At 40.0% G+C, this 17,447-nt stretch overlaps 1 protein-coding gene across 1 annotated transcript in view; it reads right to left on the bottom strand.

The window, feature by feature from the left end:
- Positions 1 to 1,042: 1,042 nt before the first annotated feature.
- LOC141265198 (ubiquitin-conjugating enzyme E2 E2) overlaps positions 1,043 to 17,447 on the bottom strand; it is a 262,831-nt gene continuing 246,426 nt past the window's right edge. Inside the window, exon 6 of the mRNA XM_073677971.1 lies at positions 1,043 to 1,910. Coding sequence (XP_073534072.1) covers positions 1,813 to 1,910 — 98 coding nt within the window. The 3' untranslated portion in view covers positions 1,043 to 1,812. The remainder of the gene's footprint in view (positions 1,911 to 17,447) is intronic.

Here is a 17,447-nt window from a genome sequence, read left to right as displayed (position 1 = left end):
TGGCTATCTGCAATCTACACTTACACTGTAGCCTGCTGCCGGTTTCTCCTGTAGACTAAATCAGCGGTGCACGTGATTTGCTGCAGAACCTAGATAATCAGCAGGCGCATTTAAGCTGGATAACGTCTGTGACTGGACATAGTGATGGTCAATCAGTGAATGCCTCTCTGCAGCACAGAGACCACATACTGCTTTCTACTTGTGCCTACCCCTGCGGGACAAAACGGAGCTTTTCTTGTCGAATTCAAAGGAAATCTGTAAGAAGCAAAATGTGGCATGCTCCACTGATTTCTTTTAATAGAAATAAAGAAACGTGGTTATTCAGGTGAATATCACCAGCAGGTTCTATAGTCCTTCCTGCAATACATAGCATTTTGTAGATGGAGGTCAGTACTGTCTTGTTAATAGAATGTATTCTTTTTCAGCCTATGCACATAAGGAGCTTTATCTAATATTTACTTGCACCCACAGTCATCAAGCCACATGTACCCCATGACAAGTGGCTTCTTTATTGCAAATACATGGCATGACTGAAATGTGCATTCCCATGCAAGCCTCCACAATTGCCTAATAAAAAATTGTCACTAGATCGCTTACGACAGCTTATAACTTTAAAAATGACGGTGATATCAATAGCAATTAGTTAACAATCTATCACAAAACCACAATGACTTGCTTGACGGCTCGATATTGACCACAAGGTAGCTGTGTCCGGGTCTCCACCTTTTTAGGCGTTCCCTTCTGGTTTCATCAGGCTACGGTCAAAGGTCACATGTGTGATTAGCAAATATGAATGCCACAGAAAGCAACGTCGCACACAATGTACGTTTGGTAAGAGACTTACTTTACAGCACAAAGAGTTAATAATGTCTTATAAATCTGCTCCTTGATATTTTGCCTTGAGAAGTGGATCTGGTGGGCCAATATCTGCCATAGAGAACACTTTATTGACATCTGTACAAGCTAACTTTGTCTTTTGAGTTATAAAAAAATCTTTTCAATATGATCGCAAATTAATTTTTAGGAACGTTCCAAGATGACCTTTCATGAAACATACATCTGGCACTTTTATTTTCATTGGGTTGCATAACACTAATGCACATTACACACAAAAAAATAACTTTCTTTCCATAAGTTTCTACTTAAGACCTCTGCTTGCAGGCATCCAAGTTTTCTGTATCTATAAGTTGTGTTCAATGCTGCTCTTCCAGGAAATATGCGTATTTTGCAGTGTTTTTATTGAGTGTTTCATAAAACAAGTGTACATTAACCGCTTCACCTACTGCTAAAGTAATTTACAAGCAATTTTAAATAGCCCAAAATACCCCTTTTTTGTTCATTTAGAAAGTCCTTAGTGGGTAAACACAGCATATTTTTTGCACAGTGATTCATTCTTTAAATGTTATTTATAAAACACTCTTCCCTGGAGCATGCACCCACCATGAAAGACTTAATACAAAAGAAAAAATATAAAAAAAAAAAAAATCAAATCTAACAATAAGTAAATATAGAGAGGAGGTAACTGAAATTTAAATTATAGTTCCCCATTGTTCCTAAAAAAACACAAATATTGATACAAGGCTTTCAAACAAAGCTCTATACTATCACATGTTCAACAATTCTTACACAGTAACTAAAATCCCCGCATATTTTGGGGGGAATTCAAGTTAACAAAGTCTGAATAAAAAGGACATACAGTATCTTGTCACAAAATGTAAAAAAAAAAAAATAAGAAAAATTAAAAAGAAAACAAATAAAAGAGCTATTGATGCACTTAGTGAATGTGCTTGCTCAGGTCCACTGTAATAAATCCTATGTAGCGTATCTCTTGGTCCACTGTCTGGCCATTCGGTCATGCTCGGCTCTGTTGGTCATGTACTGAGTGGCGATACTTCCAACGAGAGGATCAGCTGCAAGGCAAACAAAAGACACATATCACTACTACACATAAGAGACATATAGAATACAATACGGAGAGAATTAGATAAAATATAACTTAATTAAATGTATTAAAAATTAGGGGGTTAGCCCAAATACACACAGATTAAAAAGCTGCATAGAATAATGGGGAGATAAAAATCCATAATTACATAGGTCATTAGCATAGGTCACACATTCAAAGATATAGGTAAAGTGCCACAAATAATCGTACTCCTAATAAAAAGATTACTGATGTAGTCATACTGTGATCCATGGAGCATCATTGGTATCGACAGCAGGAGACAAAGAATATTGGTATTATCTAACATCCCTGTCGTACCCCGTGTAGTAGCTCCCACCCTTACAATGGCACTACCCAATTGTTATACTAAACCTTGTAATGAACACCCCAGGGATTTTTTGGGGGGTGTTTATTATAAGGTTCAGTATAACACTTGAGTAGTGCCCTTGTAAGGGTGGGAGTTACTACACGGGGTACGATAGGGATGTTAGATAATACCAATATTCTTTGTCTCCTGCTGTCGATACCAATGATGCTCCATGGATTACAGTATGACTACATCAGATATGGGTGGGATCTAAACTTTCTATTACGAGCACGACTATTTTGTGGCACTTTACCTACATGAAGATATACACACTATTATTAAAAAAATACATAGATGGGAGTACTTCTTTAATATGGGAAACTTAGACATTTTTACTTTTAGATTGTTTTAATAAATAAGGTGTAATATATTACATGATGGTAGTCAGTAGCCTAAATGGGGATTTACATGAAGTAATTATTTGTGCGTATTTGATGCCGAGTCACTTCTCACGGACAAGCCGTAAGTCAGGGAAGTCAAGGAGTCCAAGGTCAAGAGCCAGGAGGGAAAGTCATAAACAGAGGGAAGAGACAAAGGCGTAGTCAAGTCACAGTCCGGGGTCAGAATTCCAAGATTAGAGTGCGTCAAGGCAAGCGGGGTAATGCAAGCGGGTTGTCAAAAGGCAAATCCAAGGTCCGGCAACAAAAGATCAGAATGTCTGAGTTCAGAGCACAGAGAAAACACTCCATGAAGCTGAAAGCCACAACTGGCAGAGGTCTGAGACTGACAGCTTAGCTAAAAAGCTGGGCAATCACTAAGAACAGGGAACACCTGAAAAAAGCTCAGCAACACCCATTTTCAGATTTGACGGCTGAGCTGTCTATCAAAATGTCAACAGCTCAGAACACCCCTGATTCCATAGGGCAGCAAAGCTGTCACTCACTGCGACCAAGACACACTGAATGGAGGATTTGTGACAGTACAATTGAACAATAACTAGTACTTTTAACATAAAATTAGAGAATGATGTCTCGGTGCTTTGTACATTGATGTCCACACTTAAAAACAGAGCTGTGGAGTTGGTGTCCATTTTGGTGGAGTCGGTACAAAATTGACAGACTCAGTTATGAAATGTCCTATAAATGTCAGTTCTGTTCCTGATCTAAGGATCTCGGCTTTTAGTTGAGATGAATCTGTGCTGCACTTTATGTACACGCTCAGTAGTGAGGCAGGGCTGTGGAGTCTGAGTCACGAGTCCGGGAAATTGAGGAGTCGGAAGGTTTCGCTTACCGACTCCACAGCCCTGCTTAAAAATGCGCTAAATAGCCAATGCTTTAGATGTAGATAAAAAATGATCAGATGTCACACCATCACAACAAGTTTTTCATGTTTTCACACCACCATGTTCTATGACCTACTGATAAGTGGCAACCAAAACAATGAGTCTCTGAGGGATTCAAAGAAAGATCCAGCTTTGTGCTTGGTTGCAATTAGTGTTTACATCCCCCACACACACCTTTTTTTTATAGTATAACATATACAGTTTACTGCAAATTAACATCTATCAGCTCCATAACATAACATCCTGAATTTTACCTGTTTAATTATAATAAAAAGAATACACCGGGGTATTAATTCATTAATTACAAATCCCACCAAATATTTTCAATGAAGTAGAAAAAGTGGCAAGCCGGCATCTGCTATAAAACAAATGACTGGAAAGGACATCTAAATCATTAATAAGTGTATAGTGCAAGGAAACCAACTTTTCACAGGCATAAGCCACATATTAGCTGCTTTTATGTTGCCCTGCAGGGCATCCCTGAGTGGCCAGGGATTAATCACTGGTAGGTCAGGTCAAAGCCATCAATCTTCAGATCAATACTGTCATCATTTTACATCTGTTTTATCGCTGAGCGGCAGTTATAAAATATTTACATGTATTAAGGCAGCCGCTTAGCTGGCGATATCACATGCAGCCTGTAAACAGGAGGATAGCACAACTGAAATGATACAGTATATTTGCAATTCCTTCTTTTTTTAATCACCTCGGTTTCCTGAGCCATCATTAAAATGTGTAACTGAGCAGTTAATGAGCGTTGTTCAAGGTTTCCATATATCTTACCAGCACAAGACCCGCCGCATATTATAATAATGTCATACAAGACAAATGAGGCAAAGTTTCCGACAAAGGCCTTGAATTGCCGACTGTGCAGCCCCAAACAAGGGAATTGACTTCTCAAACATTAGGTCTAGCAGTTATTACGAAGGACCCTATAATAATAACTACACCTGAGTTTGGAATTTTCTGGCTAAAAGGGTTGTCCACCTTTGGGGGCAATTATTTATTTTCTATCTTAAATGCATGAAATTGGGACTAAAAAAATAATTTTTGCAATTAAGTTTCATTAAAAATTTTGCACCTTTTGCCTTCTATAGCCTCTGTGATGCACGATATATTGCAGGCTGCAGAATGGGTTAACTGAAAATCCATAAGGGACTGGGAGCTTGGAACTTTTTTCTGTCTTTTTCTAAGCGCCTCTTATATAATTTAAGTTCACAGACTCCATAAGGCTGTGTTCACACGTGGCGTTCTGGTAGGTTTTTTTTTTTCCCCCCCAGAAAAGCAGCTGCGTTTTACAATCCAATTAAAGCTATAAGATTTCAGAAATCTCATGCACACTCAGTTTTTTCTTTCCTAACTGAATCTGAGCACTGCAGCGTTTTTGAAAAAATCTGTGTTTTTTGGAAGCAATGAAAAGTGCGAAAAACACGGCATAATTGTGCGCCGTTTTTGCGACATTTTTTGTGAATAAAATTATATTAACACGTGCTGTAGACAAATCACACGCAATCCGCCTAAAAAAATGCAGCTTTTTTTTTAATTAACATTAGTAAAAATTAGTGGCCTTCCTTGATTGCAGTCTTGTACTGGAGTCAGACCAAAGTAGCTAACCACAAAGCTTTAAAAAGACATCTTTTATATCATAGCAGACATCTGAATACAAGGCATTAAACAGTTCCTGTTACAGTATTCCATGCTGTGATAATTTTTCCAAGGTAACGAGCATATTAAATGAATTATGATTGTATTTTATCTCATTCCTGTACTAGCAGAAACATAATAAACACAGACAATTTAATATACAATGGACCTGTATAATATGTTGCTTTATTTCTAGTAGACATTACAAAAGCTTTACATCTTGGTGTTCTGGGGTCAAATCCCACCAAGGACAAACATCTGCAAGGAGTTTGTATGTTCTCCCCGTGTTTCTGTGGGTTTCCTCTGGATTCTCCTGTTTCCTCCCGCACACTAAAGACATGCTAATAGGGAATCTAGATTGTGACTCCAATGGGGACAGTGATGATGATGTCTGTAAAGCGCTGTGTAAACAATGGCGCTATATAACTGAGTAAAATAAAATAATCTTATATTGTAACATTTTATTATACAGTCATGGCTGAAAGTGTTGGCACCCTTGAAATTGTTCCAGAAAATGAAGTACGGTATTTCTCCCAGAAAATTATTGCAACTACACGTTTTGTTATACACATATTTATTTCCTTTGTGTGTATTGGAACATCAGAAAAAAAAACCCTGAAAAAAAGGCAAATTGGACATCATTTTACACAAAACCCCAAAAGTGGGCTGGACACAATGTTGGCACCTTTCCAAAATTGTGGGTAAACAACTTTGCTTCAAGCACGTGATGCTCGTTCAAACTCACCTGTGACAAGTAACAGGTGTGAATAATATGAAAATCACACCTGAAACCAGATAAAAAGAGGAGAAGTTGACTCAATCTTTGCATTGTGGGTCTGTGTGTGCCACACTATACATGGAGAACAGAAAGAGGAGAAGAAAACTGTCTGATGGAGAACCAAAATTGTTGAAAAATATCAACAATCTCAAGGTTACAAGTCTATCTCCAGAGAGCTTGATGTTCCTTTGTCCACGGTAAGCAACATATTCAAGAAGTTTATAACTCATGGCACTGTAGCTAATCTCACTGGACGTGGACAGCAGAGAAAAATTGATGAAAGGTTGCAATGCAGGATAGTACATAAGCAGCCCCAATCAAGTTCAAAAAAATTCAAGCTGTCCTGCAGGTTCAGGGTGCATCAGTGTCAGTGAGAACTATCCATCAACATTTCAATGAAATGAAACACTATGGCAGGAGACCCAGGAGGACCTCACTGCGTACACAGAGACATAAAAGAGGTAGACTGCAGTCTGCCAAAATGTATGTAAGTAAGCTAAAATCCTTCTGGGAAAGCGTCTTGTGGACAGATGTGACACGGTAAAGCACATCATTCTACTTTTTAACCGAAAACAGAATGAGTCCTAGAAAGGAAAAAACACAGTGCCTACAATTCAATATGGTGGAGGTTTAAAGAAGTTTTGGGGTTGCTTTGCTGCCTCTGGCACTGTGTGTCTTGACTGTGTGCAAGGCATCATGAAATCTGAAGATTACCAATGGATTTTGGATTGCAATGTAGTGTCAGAAAAGCTGTATGTAGTGTCAGAAAGCTGGGTTTGCATCCTAGGTCATGGGTCTTCCAGCAGGACAATGACCCCAAACATACTTCAAGAAACACCCAGAAATGGATGGAAAGAAATTGCTGGAGAGTTGTGAAGTGGCCAGCAATGAGTCAGGATCTAAATCCCATTGACCACCTGTGGAGATATCTTAAAGTTGCTGTTGGGAGAAGGCGTCTCCACATATGAGAGACCTGGAGCAGTTTGTACAAGAAGAGTGGTCCAAAATTCCAGTCTAGAGGTGCAAGAAGCTTGTTGATGGTTATAGGAAGTGATTGACTGCAGTTATTTATTCCAAAGAGTATGCAACCAAATATTAAGTTGACGGTGGCAACAACTTTGTCCGGCCCATTTTTGGGGTTTTGTATGAAATTATGTCCAATTTGCCTTTTTGTCTCTGTTTTTTTTGTGTTGTTCTAATACACACACAGGAAATAAACGTGTAAAATAAAACATGTGTAAGTGCAATCATTTTCTGGAAGAAATACTTCATTTTCTGGAACAATTTTAAAGGCACCAACACTTTTAGCCATGACTGTATAGTGCCAACATATTTGGACATGCCAAAGATGCAACCTATGAAAAAACTGCACAGGGGTTCAGTAGTATGGGGTTTCACTGTCATTCTAAAAACAGCTTCTTACTAGGAATCAGATTCCACGTGAAGGACTTGGTTACTAAATTTAATGGTTCACAAATACTTCCAGATTCAAAAGGGCCCCATTCACAATGGATAAATGATCATTCAGACGGCAGCTATCTCTCTCTCCTCCATACACAGGACGGCTCCCTTGGTCGAGCGATGCTGTGTCCTTTACGTGAGAGTCTCTGCCAGACTCTCCTGACCGAGGCATATCTTACCAAAAACTTCCTTATCTCTCCTGACATCATCTGTTGGGGAGAGTCGAGAGGCCCCCATATACATTAGATCAGTGTTTCCCAACTCCAGTCCTGAAGAACCACCTACAGGTCATATTTTCAGGATTTCCTTAGTATTGCACAGGTAATGGAATTATTGCCTGTGCAGGTGAACATATATCACCTGTGGAATACTAAGGAAATCCTGAAAACATGATCTGTTGGTGGTTCTTCAGGACTGGAGTTTGGGAACACTGCATTAGATTGTCGGCCAAGCACACCAACATCAGAGAGTTCAGCTAACATTAGACTGTGTACGGAGGCCTTTAAACATAAAGGGGTACTATAAGTCAAGCTGCTTTAGAAGGAGGGCCTATACAGTGATCCTGCACAGAGGATCTCTACTGGCTGTGTCTGCTCCTGGAAAATGGTTATGAAACCAATATGTTTGTTAAACTCCCCATACACAACAAATACTGTACCTGTCTGCCGAACAAATGTTAGACGGATCATTCAGCCAACAGCTATCTATCCCAAGCCCCCAATACACAGGACTGCATGGCCAACCGCCTCTGTGTTCTCTATGAGAGAGTAACTGCCAAATTACTCTGGCAGAAGCTTATCTCCCAGAGAATAAAAGGATCAGTAGTCCAAAATGTGATCTGCCGAATCCATCTCTATCCCAACATCATCTGTCAGTGAAGAATCGGGAGGCGTCCATACACATTACACTGTAGGCCAATCCCAGCGAATAGGTGTTAGGCTATGTTCACACATGTTGTTTTTTTTTACGTCACAAATCTGCAGCAAAACTGATCTCGAGCAGGAAATCAGCTGCGTTTTTTGTGCATTTTTTTCACTGTCCTTCTCTCTCTATTTATGCATTTAAATAAACTTCTGTGAAAAAAAAGAACCCCATTCTATTTTGCCATCAAAAACGCTGATGCAAATTTTGGTGCGTTTTTTTCAGCGTTTTTTTCCACCACCCATTACTTACTTTCTATGTTTGAAAAAAACGCTGAAAGAAGTGACATGCTCTATTTTCCAAAAACCCAACTAAGACACAAAATATGCAACAACAAAAAAAAGATGTGTGAACAGAGAATTCTGGTTTCTTATAGACGTTGCTGGTACTACAAAATGGAGCTGAAAATATGCATAAACATCTGCAGCAAAAAACGCTGACAAACACAACATGTGTGAACATAGCCTAAGTCTAATGTGTATGGAGGCCTTTCATGCTTTATTGCTAGTACATCACACTGCTGCCTATACCGTGCACCTGCATGAGGTAGTGGCACGAATCATCCAGGAATCTGCATAAACTAATAGCTTGGTTATAGTACTAGGTGGGACTTTTATGCAAGTCTACACTACTAATCATTCATTTCCTTAAAGTGCTCTCCATTTTTGCACTGTAGAGAGTATGTGTGTAAGAACAGCTGATGTTCATTTCGTATTGCGCACTTCAGAAAAATATATACAATGTGTTATGCCTCGTATAGGGTCTGAACAGGCGGTGGAAGATTGAAAGACCAGCATGGAAATAAGTCATGCACTGGCTCTAAAGACACTAGGCATAATACAGTGTTTCTTTAAAGAAGATGTCCACTACTTGGACATCCCTGTTCATCCCCCACACTTGGCCCCCATAAAATAATAAAGCTTATACTCGCCTCCCGTGCCGACGCCGTTCCCGCAGAGTCGGCACTCACTCTACCCGAGACTCCTGTGCTGTTGCTGTGACATGTGACGGAAGCACTGTTATGATCTGCAACAAGTACTAAGGAAAGATAGGGGAAAGCTTTCCCTACAGTAAGACTAAGCTGAATCCCTACGATGTAGTGGGCTGCCTGTTCCTAGAGAACAGACCTACCTTTGTCCTTGGCTAGTCTGAACGAAGACCTATAGCATAAGGGAAGGGGTCCCTAAAAGAACTAAGGACTGGGACAAAAAATGGGACACCTCCTAAACAGAGAAGTTGTTGCAGAACACAAAAAGACAAACTGACAAAAAGTTACTAGAGGTCCCAGAAGGACCAAGCGAACTGACAGAGAAAGCCAACGAAGCACCTGGCTAGAGAAACAGTCAAACACTGAAGTCCAGCACAGCCAAAAGGGCGGAGCTGGAATATAAAGGCAGATGGTCACGTAACCGCAAAACACAAGATGGAAAAAAACTAACAGGAGGGTTCTAACAAGCGCCCAATCAGTGCTGGCGTAACTGGCCCCGCCTCCTATAGAATTGAACATGAAGAGGAAGTCCGAGATCAGCTGCAGCCTGGACTTCCTCTTCATGTTCAATTTGTCCAAAGGCGGGGACAGTGACGCCAGCACTGATTGGACGCCTGGGTCACGTGTCACGACAACAGCACAGGAGTCTCGGGGACCGCGAGTGCCGACACCGCTAGAAAGGCGATAGCACAGGAGGTGAGTATAGGCTTTTTTATTTTATCGGGGCCAAACATTTTGATCAAGAAGGTGTTGTCCTAGTAGTGGACAACCCCTTTAATATCCCTCTTCCCATATATAGACAATTATGACAACCTTTTTAATAGACTGGCAACCTGACAATATAAGGCTTCTAACCATGTGGACAAGTCAGTTGACGTCTTTACCTAAGTGGCAGTGAGGTTAGAAGATATTGCATAAATTAAATTAATATTTAATCAAGTCAACTCGTTAATGCGTATTTTACCCTTAGGCACAATTTACTTACAACAAATACTTAAAAAACTATTTAACAGCTCTGTTTGGCTCTTCCGTGTTTGCCAGGTCTTAGGAAAGTGCCTGCAATTGCATGGTAAAAGCCTCTTATGCTAATTATAAAATATATTTCCATAATTGTATTAAACTTGATGGGATTTTATCTGATAATTACCCCATCGTGTTTGCTTCTGACACACACAGCTTCATATATAGTGATTACTGTGTAATTTCTAAAGTTTTCCAATGAAATAAAGAAAAAGGTAACTGGAGGGTAAGGGATCATAAAAATGGGTTAATACTATCAGGTAAATGAAAATCAAACTGAAACTTTTTATCTGTTTTCACACAGGGTGTTTTTTTATAGTAATGGTCAGCTAGTTAGTGATAGTAAATAGGAATTTATAAAATGCACTTACATGGACCTTGGCAAATATTTGACTGGTTTAGGAATCAATTACGCAATGCTTAAAGAACATCTGTAGAATTACCCTCCTAAGCCGTCTAAATGTGCATACAATAGGAGGCGGATGTGCAGTACCCAGCCGCGACCACTGTCAGAAGATGGCGCAGCTCCACAATTCAACATTTCCAGACGGCGGCTGCCAAGAACAGCTTATCGGTGAGGGAGGGTGCCAGACCCTGACCGATCAGATATTGATGACCTATCCTAAGAATAAGTCATCAATGATAAAGTAGTGGACAACCTCTTTAAGGCTATGTTCACATTTCATGGTTTTTTCAGCGATTTTTTATTCAAATTTTCAGCTGCGTTTTGCAGTACCAGAAAAGTCTATGAGATTCCAGAAATCTCATGCGCACATCATGTTTTTTTTTTTTTCAGGATTTTCTGCTTTGCATAGTTTTTTGACAGATCGAGCATGTCACTTCTTACAGCGTTTTTTCACCCATTGGAAGTAATGGGTAGTGAAAAAAACGTTTTCAGCGTTTTTTGTGCGTAAACCAGAATGAGATTATTTTTTTTTCACTGAACTTTATGTACATGCATAACAGAGACAAAGGGACAGTGAAAAATACGCTGAAAAAACGCACCATAAAAAAAAAGCAAGAAAGCAAGAAAACAGCAACAAAAATTTGCGTCACACTTTCAGTAATAGCTGAGTTTTAGTAGCATGATGTTCCCTGCTGAGCCACAATTAGATTGATATAATGGAAGAAAACGACAGAATACTGTAGAGAATAAATATACATCACTATGTAATCAATGAATTATTCAAGCATAACACCTTATGGCATATTTTCTGACCTTGGTAAGAAACTAGCAGGGTACAAAAATTTTCAAGTAAAATGGCAATATTATACTATATATATCAATACTTATAAATTGGATTTTTTTATTCTGCAGTCATTCAACAGATACACTGCAAGAAATCTCTGTGATAATGTCAGGTCTACTTTATCATTCCTGGACACCATTCATCACTTTGAGGGTAGGTCCACATGACCAATTTCTCCACATCAGAGAAAAACGGTCTGATTATTTTGATCCGACTCTGATCAGAATGGCATCAGTTTTTTTTCTGATGTGGAGAGAAAAAAAAATTCTCCACCTTCACTATTAAGTAAATCTGTGAAAATCGCGCTGTACTCAGATATCATCTGACTGCAGTCCAATTTTTTTCACGGACCCTAAGGCTATGTTCACACATCATGGTTTTTTCAGTGGTTTTTGCTGCAGATTTTTGTGCAAATTTTCAGCTGCGTTTTGCAGTAGCAGCAAAGTCTATGAGAAACCAGAATTTTCTGTTCACACATCATGTTTTTTTTTTGTTCAGGATTTTGTGCCTTGTATGGTTTTGGGAAAATAGAGCAGGTCACTAGTTTCAGGGTTTTTTCACCCGTAGGAAGTAGTGGGTGGTGAAAAAAATGCTGGAAAAACCCACCAAAATTTGCATCAGCGTTTTTTCAGCATTTTTGATGGCAAAATAGAATGGGGTTCTTTTTTTTCCACAGAACTTTATGTACATGCATAAAAAGAGACAGTAGGTCAGTGAAAAAAACGCATCAAAAAAGCACCAAAACTGCAAGAAAAATACGGAACAAAATGCCCCTGAAGATAAAGTTTTGCTGCAGATTTGTGATTCAAAATAAACCATGATGTGTGAACATAGCCTTAGTCTTGCATTGTTGATTTTGATCTGACAGTCGGATCAAAATTGGACATGTGTACAGCCGGTAAGCGTAAATCACGGATTGCACTTGTTCGAGAAAATCAGTCGTGTGCACAAGTCCTGGCAGATATGATATGTTATATGTAACCATTTAACCCGATCTCTGGAGCTGATCGGCTGCAGCGCTTACATGTTGTTTGAGCAGATGAAACCTTAACAATCTAGTTCCTGTGCAAACAGTCTGATCCTATAGTTTCCCTGATAGAAGTGATGCAAGTGGGGTGACTGCCATTAAAAGATCTCACTTACATGTAGATGTTATCTTCCTATGAAATAAAACTAAGTGACACACTTGTCAAACACATTACACGTTACAGTCTGGGCAGATTCACATGACACACTCTTTTCCGAGTGCAGGTGCACGTTCTGATCCCCCCTCCTAGCCTATCCCACCTGTGTAGAGCATTCATTTTTAATACACTCCTTCCTCCCTGCTCATTCAATGTCACAATGGGAGTAATTTGTCGTTGATAAATTTTGTATCATTTGCACTGGAAGCAAAGCAGATCTTGCTGTGTGACACTAGTCTCACAAGATAATGTAGACAGATCTGTGCTCGCCAAGAATAATCCAGATAAAGTGACTGCACCTTTTTTATTAGTTGTTAAAAGTGACAAATATTTGTGAACTGTTAAAACAGATCTGTCAAAGAGAAGATTCATCTACACACAGATCGGGAAAATCTCATAGTGGATACACACCTCCCCCCCTTCCCGTACACATTAAGCAATGGTTCAGCTGCCAGCTACCTCTCCTGACTCCTCCTTACACTGAGCATTCCTGTGTTCTCTATGAGAAAGCTGCTGCCAAAATCATCTGGCACCGGCTTAGCTTCACGACAAATAGAATATAAATCTCTCTCCCAACATCATTTGTAGAGGAGAGTCAGGAGCACCCAAACACAATAGACTGTGGACCAATCTCACCGATATTGGCGGGTTCAGCTGACTATAATCGTATGCTTATGGGGGCCTTAAGCGTGTTCTATACAAGGCCCTCCAATGTGAAATCTGCTTAAAGGGCTATTCCACCCTAAAGTATTTATCACCAGTCTGCGGTAGGTAATATATGCTACACTGGAGAGGTTTGACTGCTGAGTTCACTAATCTAGAATTTATCAACTATCCGATGGGGATTTACTGATCACACATTTAGCCACTATTTGGTCGATACATGATAAATACTTAGAAATACTTCAGGCAGGAAAACATTTATAGGTGGTCCAATCTGGAGAACTCACATATACAGTATCCATTCTTGAGACCCCTTTATATAAGCCAAGAGAGCTGCTGGAAACAGTGGTTTCCCATTCCAAGGGCTTACAAGCTCTTGCTCCAGGACTTTATTGAATATTCATCATAACATAAAACAGTTCAAGAGTTCCTTAAAAAGAACCTGTCTCCAGGTTAAAAATGACCAGTTTCTACTCTTATTTTATTCCTGCTGCTCCCTGAATATTCCATTTTATTCATTTGTTTTTGAAATCTGCCTTAAGGTTTCAAAGATATGGGCCATTTTATCTAGTGGTAATTTTAATGGTCTTTATTAAGGGAGCATTACTAACAGGGTAACAATGCAGAGCAGCCTAAAGACATGCCCCCATAGAATCATGTGAGCCACACCCCCAAATAAAAAACCCCATAAAACAATAGCAATGAAATAAAAAAGCTCATATCTCTGGGACCATATGGCGGATTTAAAAATAACCCCAAAGCAAACAAAACAAAAAAATACTGAAGAGAGCAGCAGGAATAAAATAAAAGCAAAAACTGAGCACTTTTAACTTGATGACAGATCCTCTTTAAATGGGTTGTCCAAGCTTGGGGTTCAGGTCTGCAGTTGCTCTATGTGACTGCAGACTTGCAAATCCTCACAGCGTGCACACTGCGTGCTGTTAGGATTCTCCGATGCCAGAAGCAGGTGGGCATGTGACCACGAGTGTGCGATTTGCATACATGTAGTCACATGCTGACTAGATGTGTGCGGCATTGCTCAATACAAGTGAATTGAGTGAGACTGGGCAAGTCTATTCGGCATACTTGTGGTCACATGACCACCAGTATCGGAGAATCCTGACAGTGCACACTATGCGTAATGTGAGGATTCACAAGTCTGCAGTCACATAGAGCAACTGCAGACTTCAACCCCTGGACATCCCCTTTAAGCTGGCCATACACATAAGATAGTTGTTGGCCGAATGTTTGTTTGGCAGACAGCTCTCTCCTCCATACACGAGTGTTCTGCTGAACGTTCAGGTGTTTTTGACAAGGAGAGAGAAGAAAGCCATTGTCAAGCAGCTCTGGCAGCAGCTTATCTCCTTGAAGACAAAAGTGTTGGGCTTTGAAACTCCAAGTGCTCAATGGGGTGTGAGACGAAAATGAAAAAGTTAAATGGACAATGCATTGCAAGAGAGTTTCCGATTGGCTGGGGATTACATGATTATATTTCCTTAAAGGGAACCTGTCAGGCCCCCTATGGCCTCCAATCCAGCAGCATTTACCTATGTATGATTAAACTCCCTGCCTAGCCAGCCCTGTATAACGTAATTCAGTTAAATGCTTGAAAAAAGCATTTATAATGCCCCCATCTGTTATGCTAATTAGGGCTTTGACTAGTCGATGGGGCGTTAGTTGCCCCAGACTAGTCAGTTCTCTTTCCATGTTATCACGTTCATTCCGGCAGCGTCACTGGGTCTCTGAAGCCAGGTGTACGCTTTCCGGCTTCAGAGGCACACTGCACGAGTCCGGAAGTTCAGAAGATGGCTTCCAGACGTGCACAGTGCTCGCCTCTGAAGACGGGATGCGTACACCTGGCTTCAGAGACGCAGTGACGCTGCGGGAACGAGCAGTGTGCAGATTAGCATGAGCTGGTGATGAGACCGGCTTGTGCAAATTATGTTATCATGCCCATAGGGGAGTGATAACATGGAAAGAGGGCTGACTAGTCTGGGGCAACTAACACCCCACTGACTAGTCAAAGCCCTAATTAGCATAGGAAACAGGGACATTGTAAATGCTTTTTTGAAGCATTTATTTAACTGAATAACGTTACACAGGGCTGGATAGGCAGGGAGTTTAATTATACATAGGTGAATGCTGCTGGGTTGGAAGGCATGGGGGACCTGACAGGTTCCCTTTAACCAGCATCACCCAAGGGACTAATTTAGGAAACAATATGGGACCTCACCGGAGGACATCTCTCGCATCTCCCTATTTCTAAGTAATCTTCCAGGGCTTGTACCGAGAGCATAAATATACTTCCAGTTTCCATTACAGTCCATGTAGGATTTTGGTCCCAGGCTTATGTTTAGCAGAATATTCATGCATGCGCACAAGCAGCACAGTCCTTATGGTCTACCCAGACAATATGACGAAGTGGCGGACAAACCATAAAAAGAAAAGCAACTTGACTTATCGTAGTATTTTTTCACTGAATATCTAACCTATATCAGAAATAATGACGTTTTTTTCCTCTTCAAATGTCTCCAATTGTTTGTTCAACTGAACAGGAAACTTTGCCAAGATGAAAAGAACGTAATGGTCTTTTCACTTGTTAAAGAGGAAGCAGTACTCCTCTGTGTAGCAAAAACAAAAGGCCCGGCTTCACTTGGAAACTCATGTAAAAGCTTCAGAAAGAAAGCAATTACATCAGATAAAGAAGGGCAGCATTCATATGGTAATCGCCCCAGTACAATGATCCAGAATCTGGAAAGGATCAATGCTCCTACTTTATCTGTGCTCCTATCTGATGTCTAAACCTCATGTCATTGCTATTGTGTTACAATTCAAGGGCGGGAGGCAAATAAACATGAAATGAATTTAGGAGAGTCACGTAAAAGCCAGCCTCTGGGGTGAAGAGAAAAGAAGAAACATAATAATATATCTCCCACGACCCTTTTATCATATTACCATAGTTCAATATAATTATACAGGTACATGCTCACATCCCAGAGACAAGCCTGCGCGCCTATAGCCTGATGATGGCCGGCTCTCCTGGCAGCGCTATCACTACAGAGTGCTGTTATTTTAATTATTGTTCCTGAGGTCCTTGTTCTTACAATGAGATTATCTGTCTGGATTATCGTAACATTTTCCTGCACAATTCACAATTTTAAAGGGCACCTGTCAAAGGATACAAGCGCATGTAATAATGAATGTCTCCGTGACTGGAGATCTACTGCTCCCACTGTGGATATAGAGCCATGTTCCAAGCAACTTTGCAATGGTGGTAATGTCATTTATAGCCCTTGGAAATGTTGGGATTTTAAAGTGATTTTCCATTAAAAAAAAATTGGGCTCAGCTAGTAATGCTTGAAAATGACAAGATAATCATCACCACTTGCCTGTTGAAGCTCCTGTTGCACTTGCTCTGCCTCTTTGTTGCCCCCTGCCGTTTTACTCTTTACAGGGCTGCAGCGCTCTACGACATGTGACTGCTGAAGCCAATCACTGGCCTCGGAGATCTAGTCCTGTTTGTCTAGGCCAGTGGTTGGCTGCTAAGGTCAAATGCTGTAGACAAAACGTCAACATTGTCAATGCTTCTCAAGCAGCAGAGGCGGCACTGCGGTGGCTTCAATGGGTAAGTAATGTTTAGTTTGTTATTTTTAAGCACTATCTTTGTCCAATTTTTTGGGGGAAAAGTACAACTGTATAAAGATCAGCACATTAACAGAAGGGACAAGTTTCTTGAGCATGAAGATACAAGTTTTATATGTATTTTTTTTTTAATAATAATTGTATTTTTTATTCAAAGATTTTCATATTCCACAAGAAACAGACTGGAAAAAAGGAATAAAGATGAGCAAATTACAATGAAAACAAAGCAAATCAGCTTTGTGATATAAATGTATCATATTATGGTATTATATTTATTATATGTATAGCAAAATAAAAAACTAAGA

Source organism: Phyllobates terribilis, unplaced genomic scaffold (genome assembly GCF_046119375.1).
Source record: "Phyllobates terribilis strain yellow unplaced genomic scaffold, ASM4611937v1 Scaffold_4__5_contigs__length_816908805, whole genome shotgun sequence".
In the NCBI taxonomy this organism is placed as follows: Eukaryota; Metazoa; Chordata; class Amphibia; order Anura; family Dendrobatidae; genus Phyllobates; species Phyllobates terribilis.
This window is presented reverse-complemented; position numbering and strand designations above follow the sequence as displayed.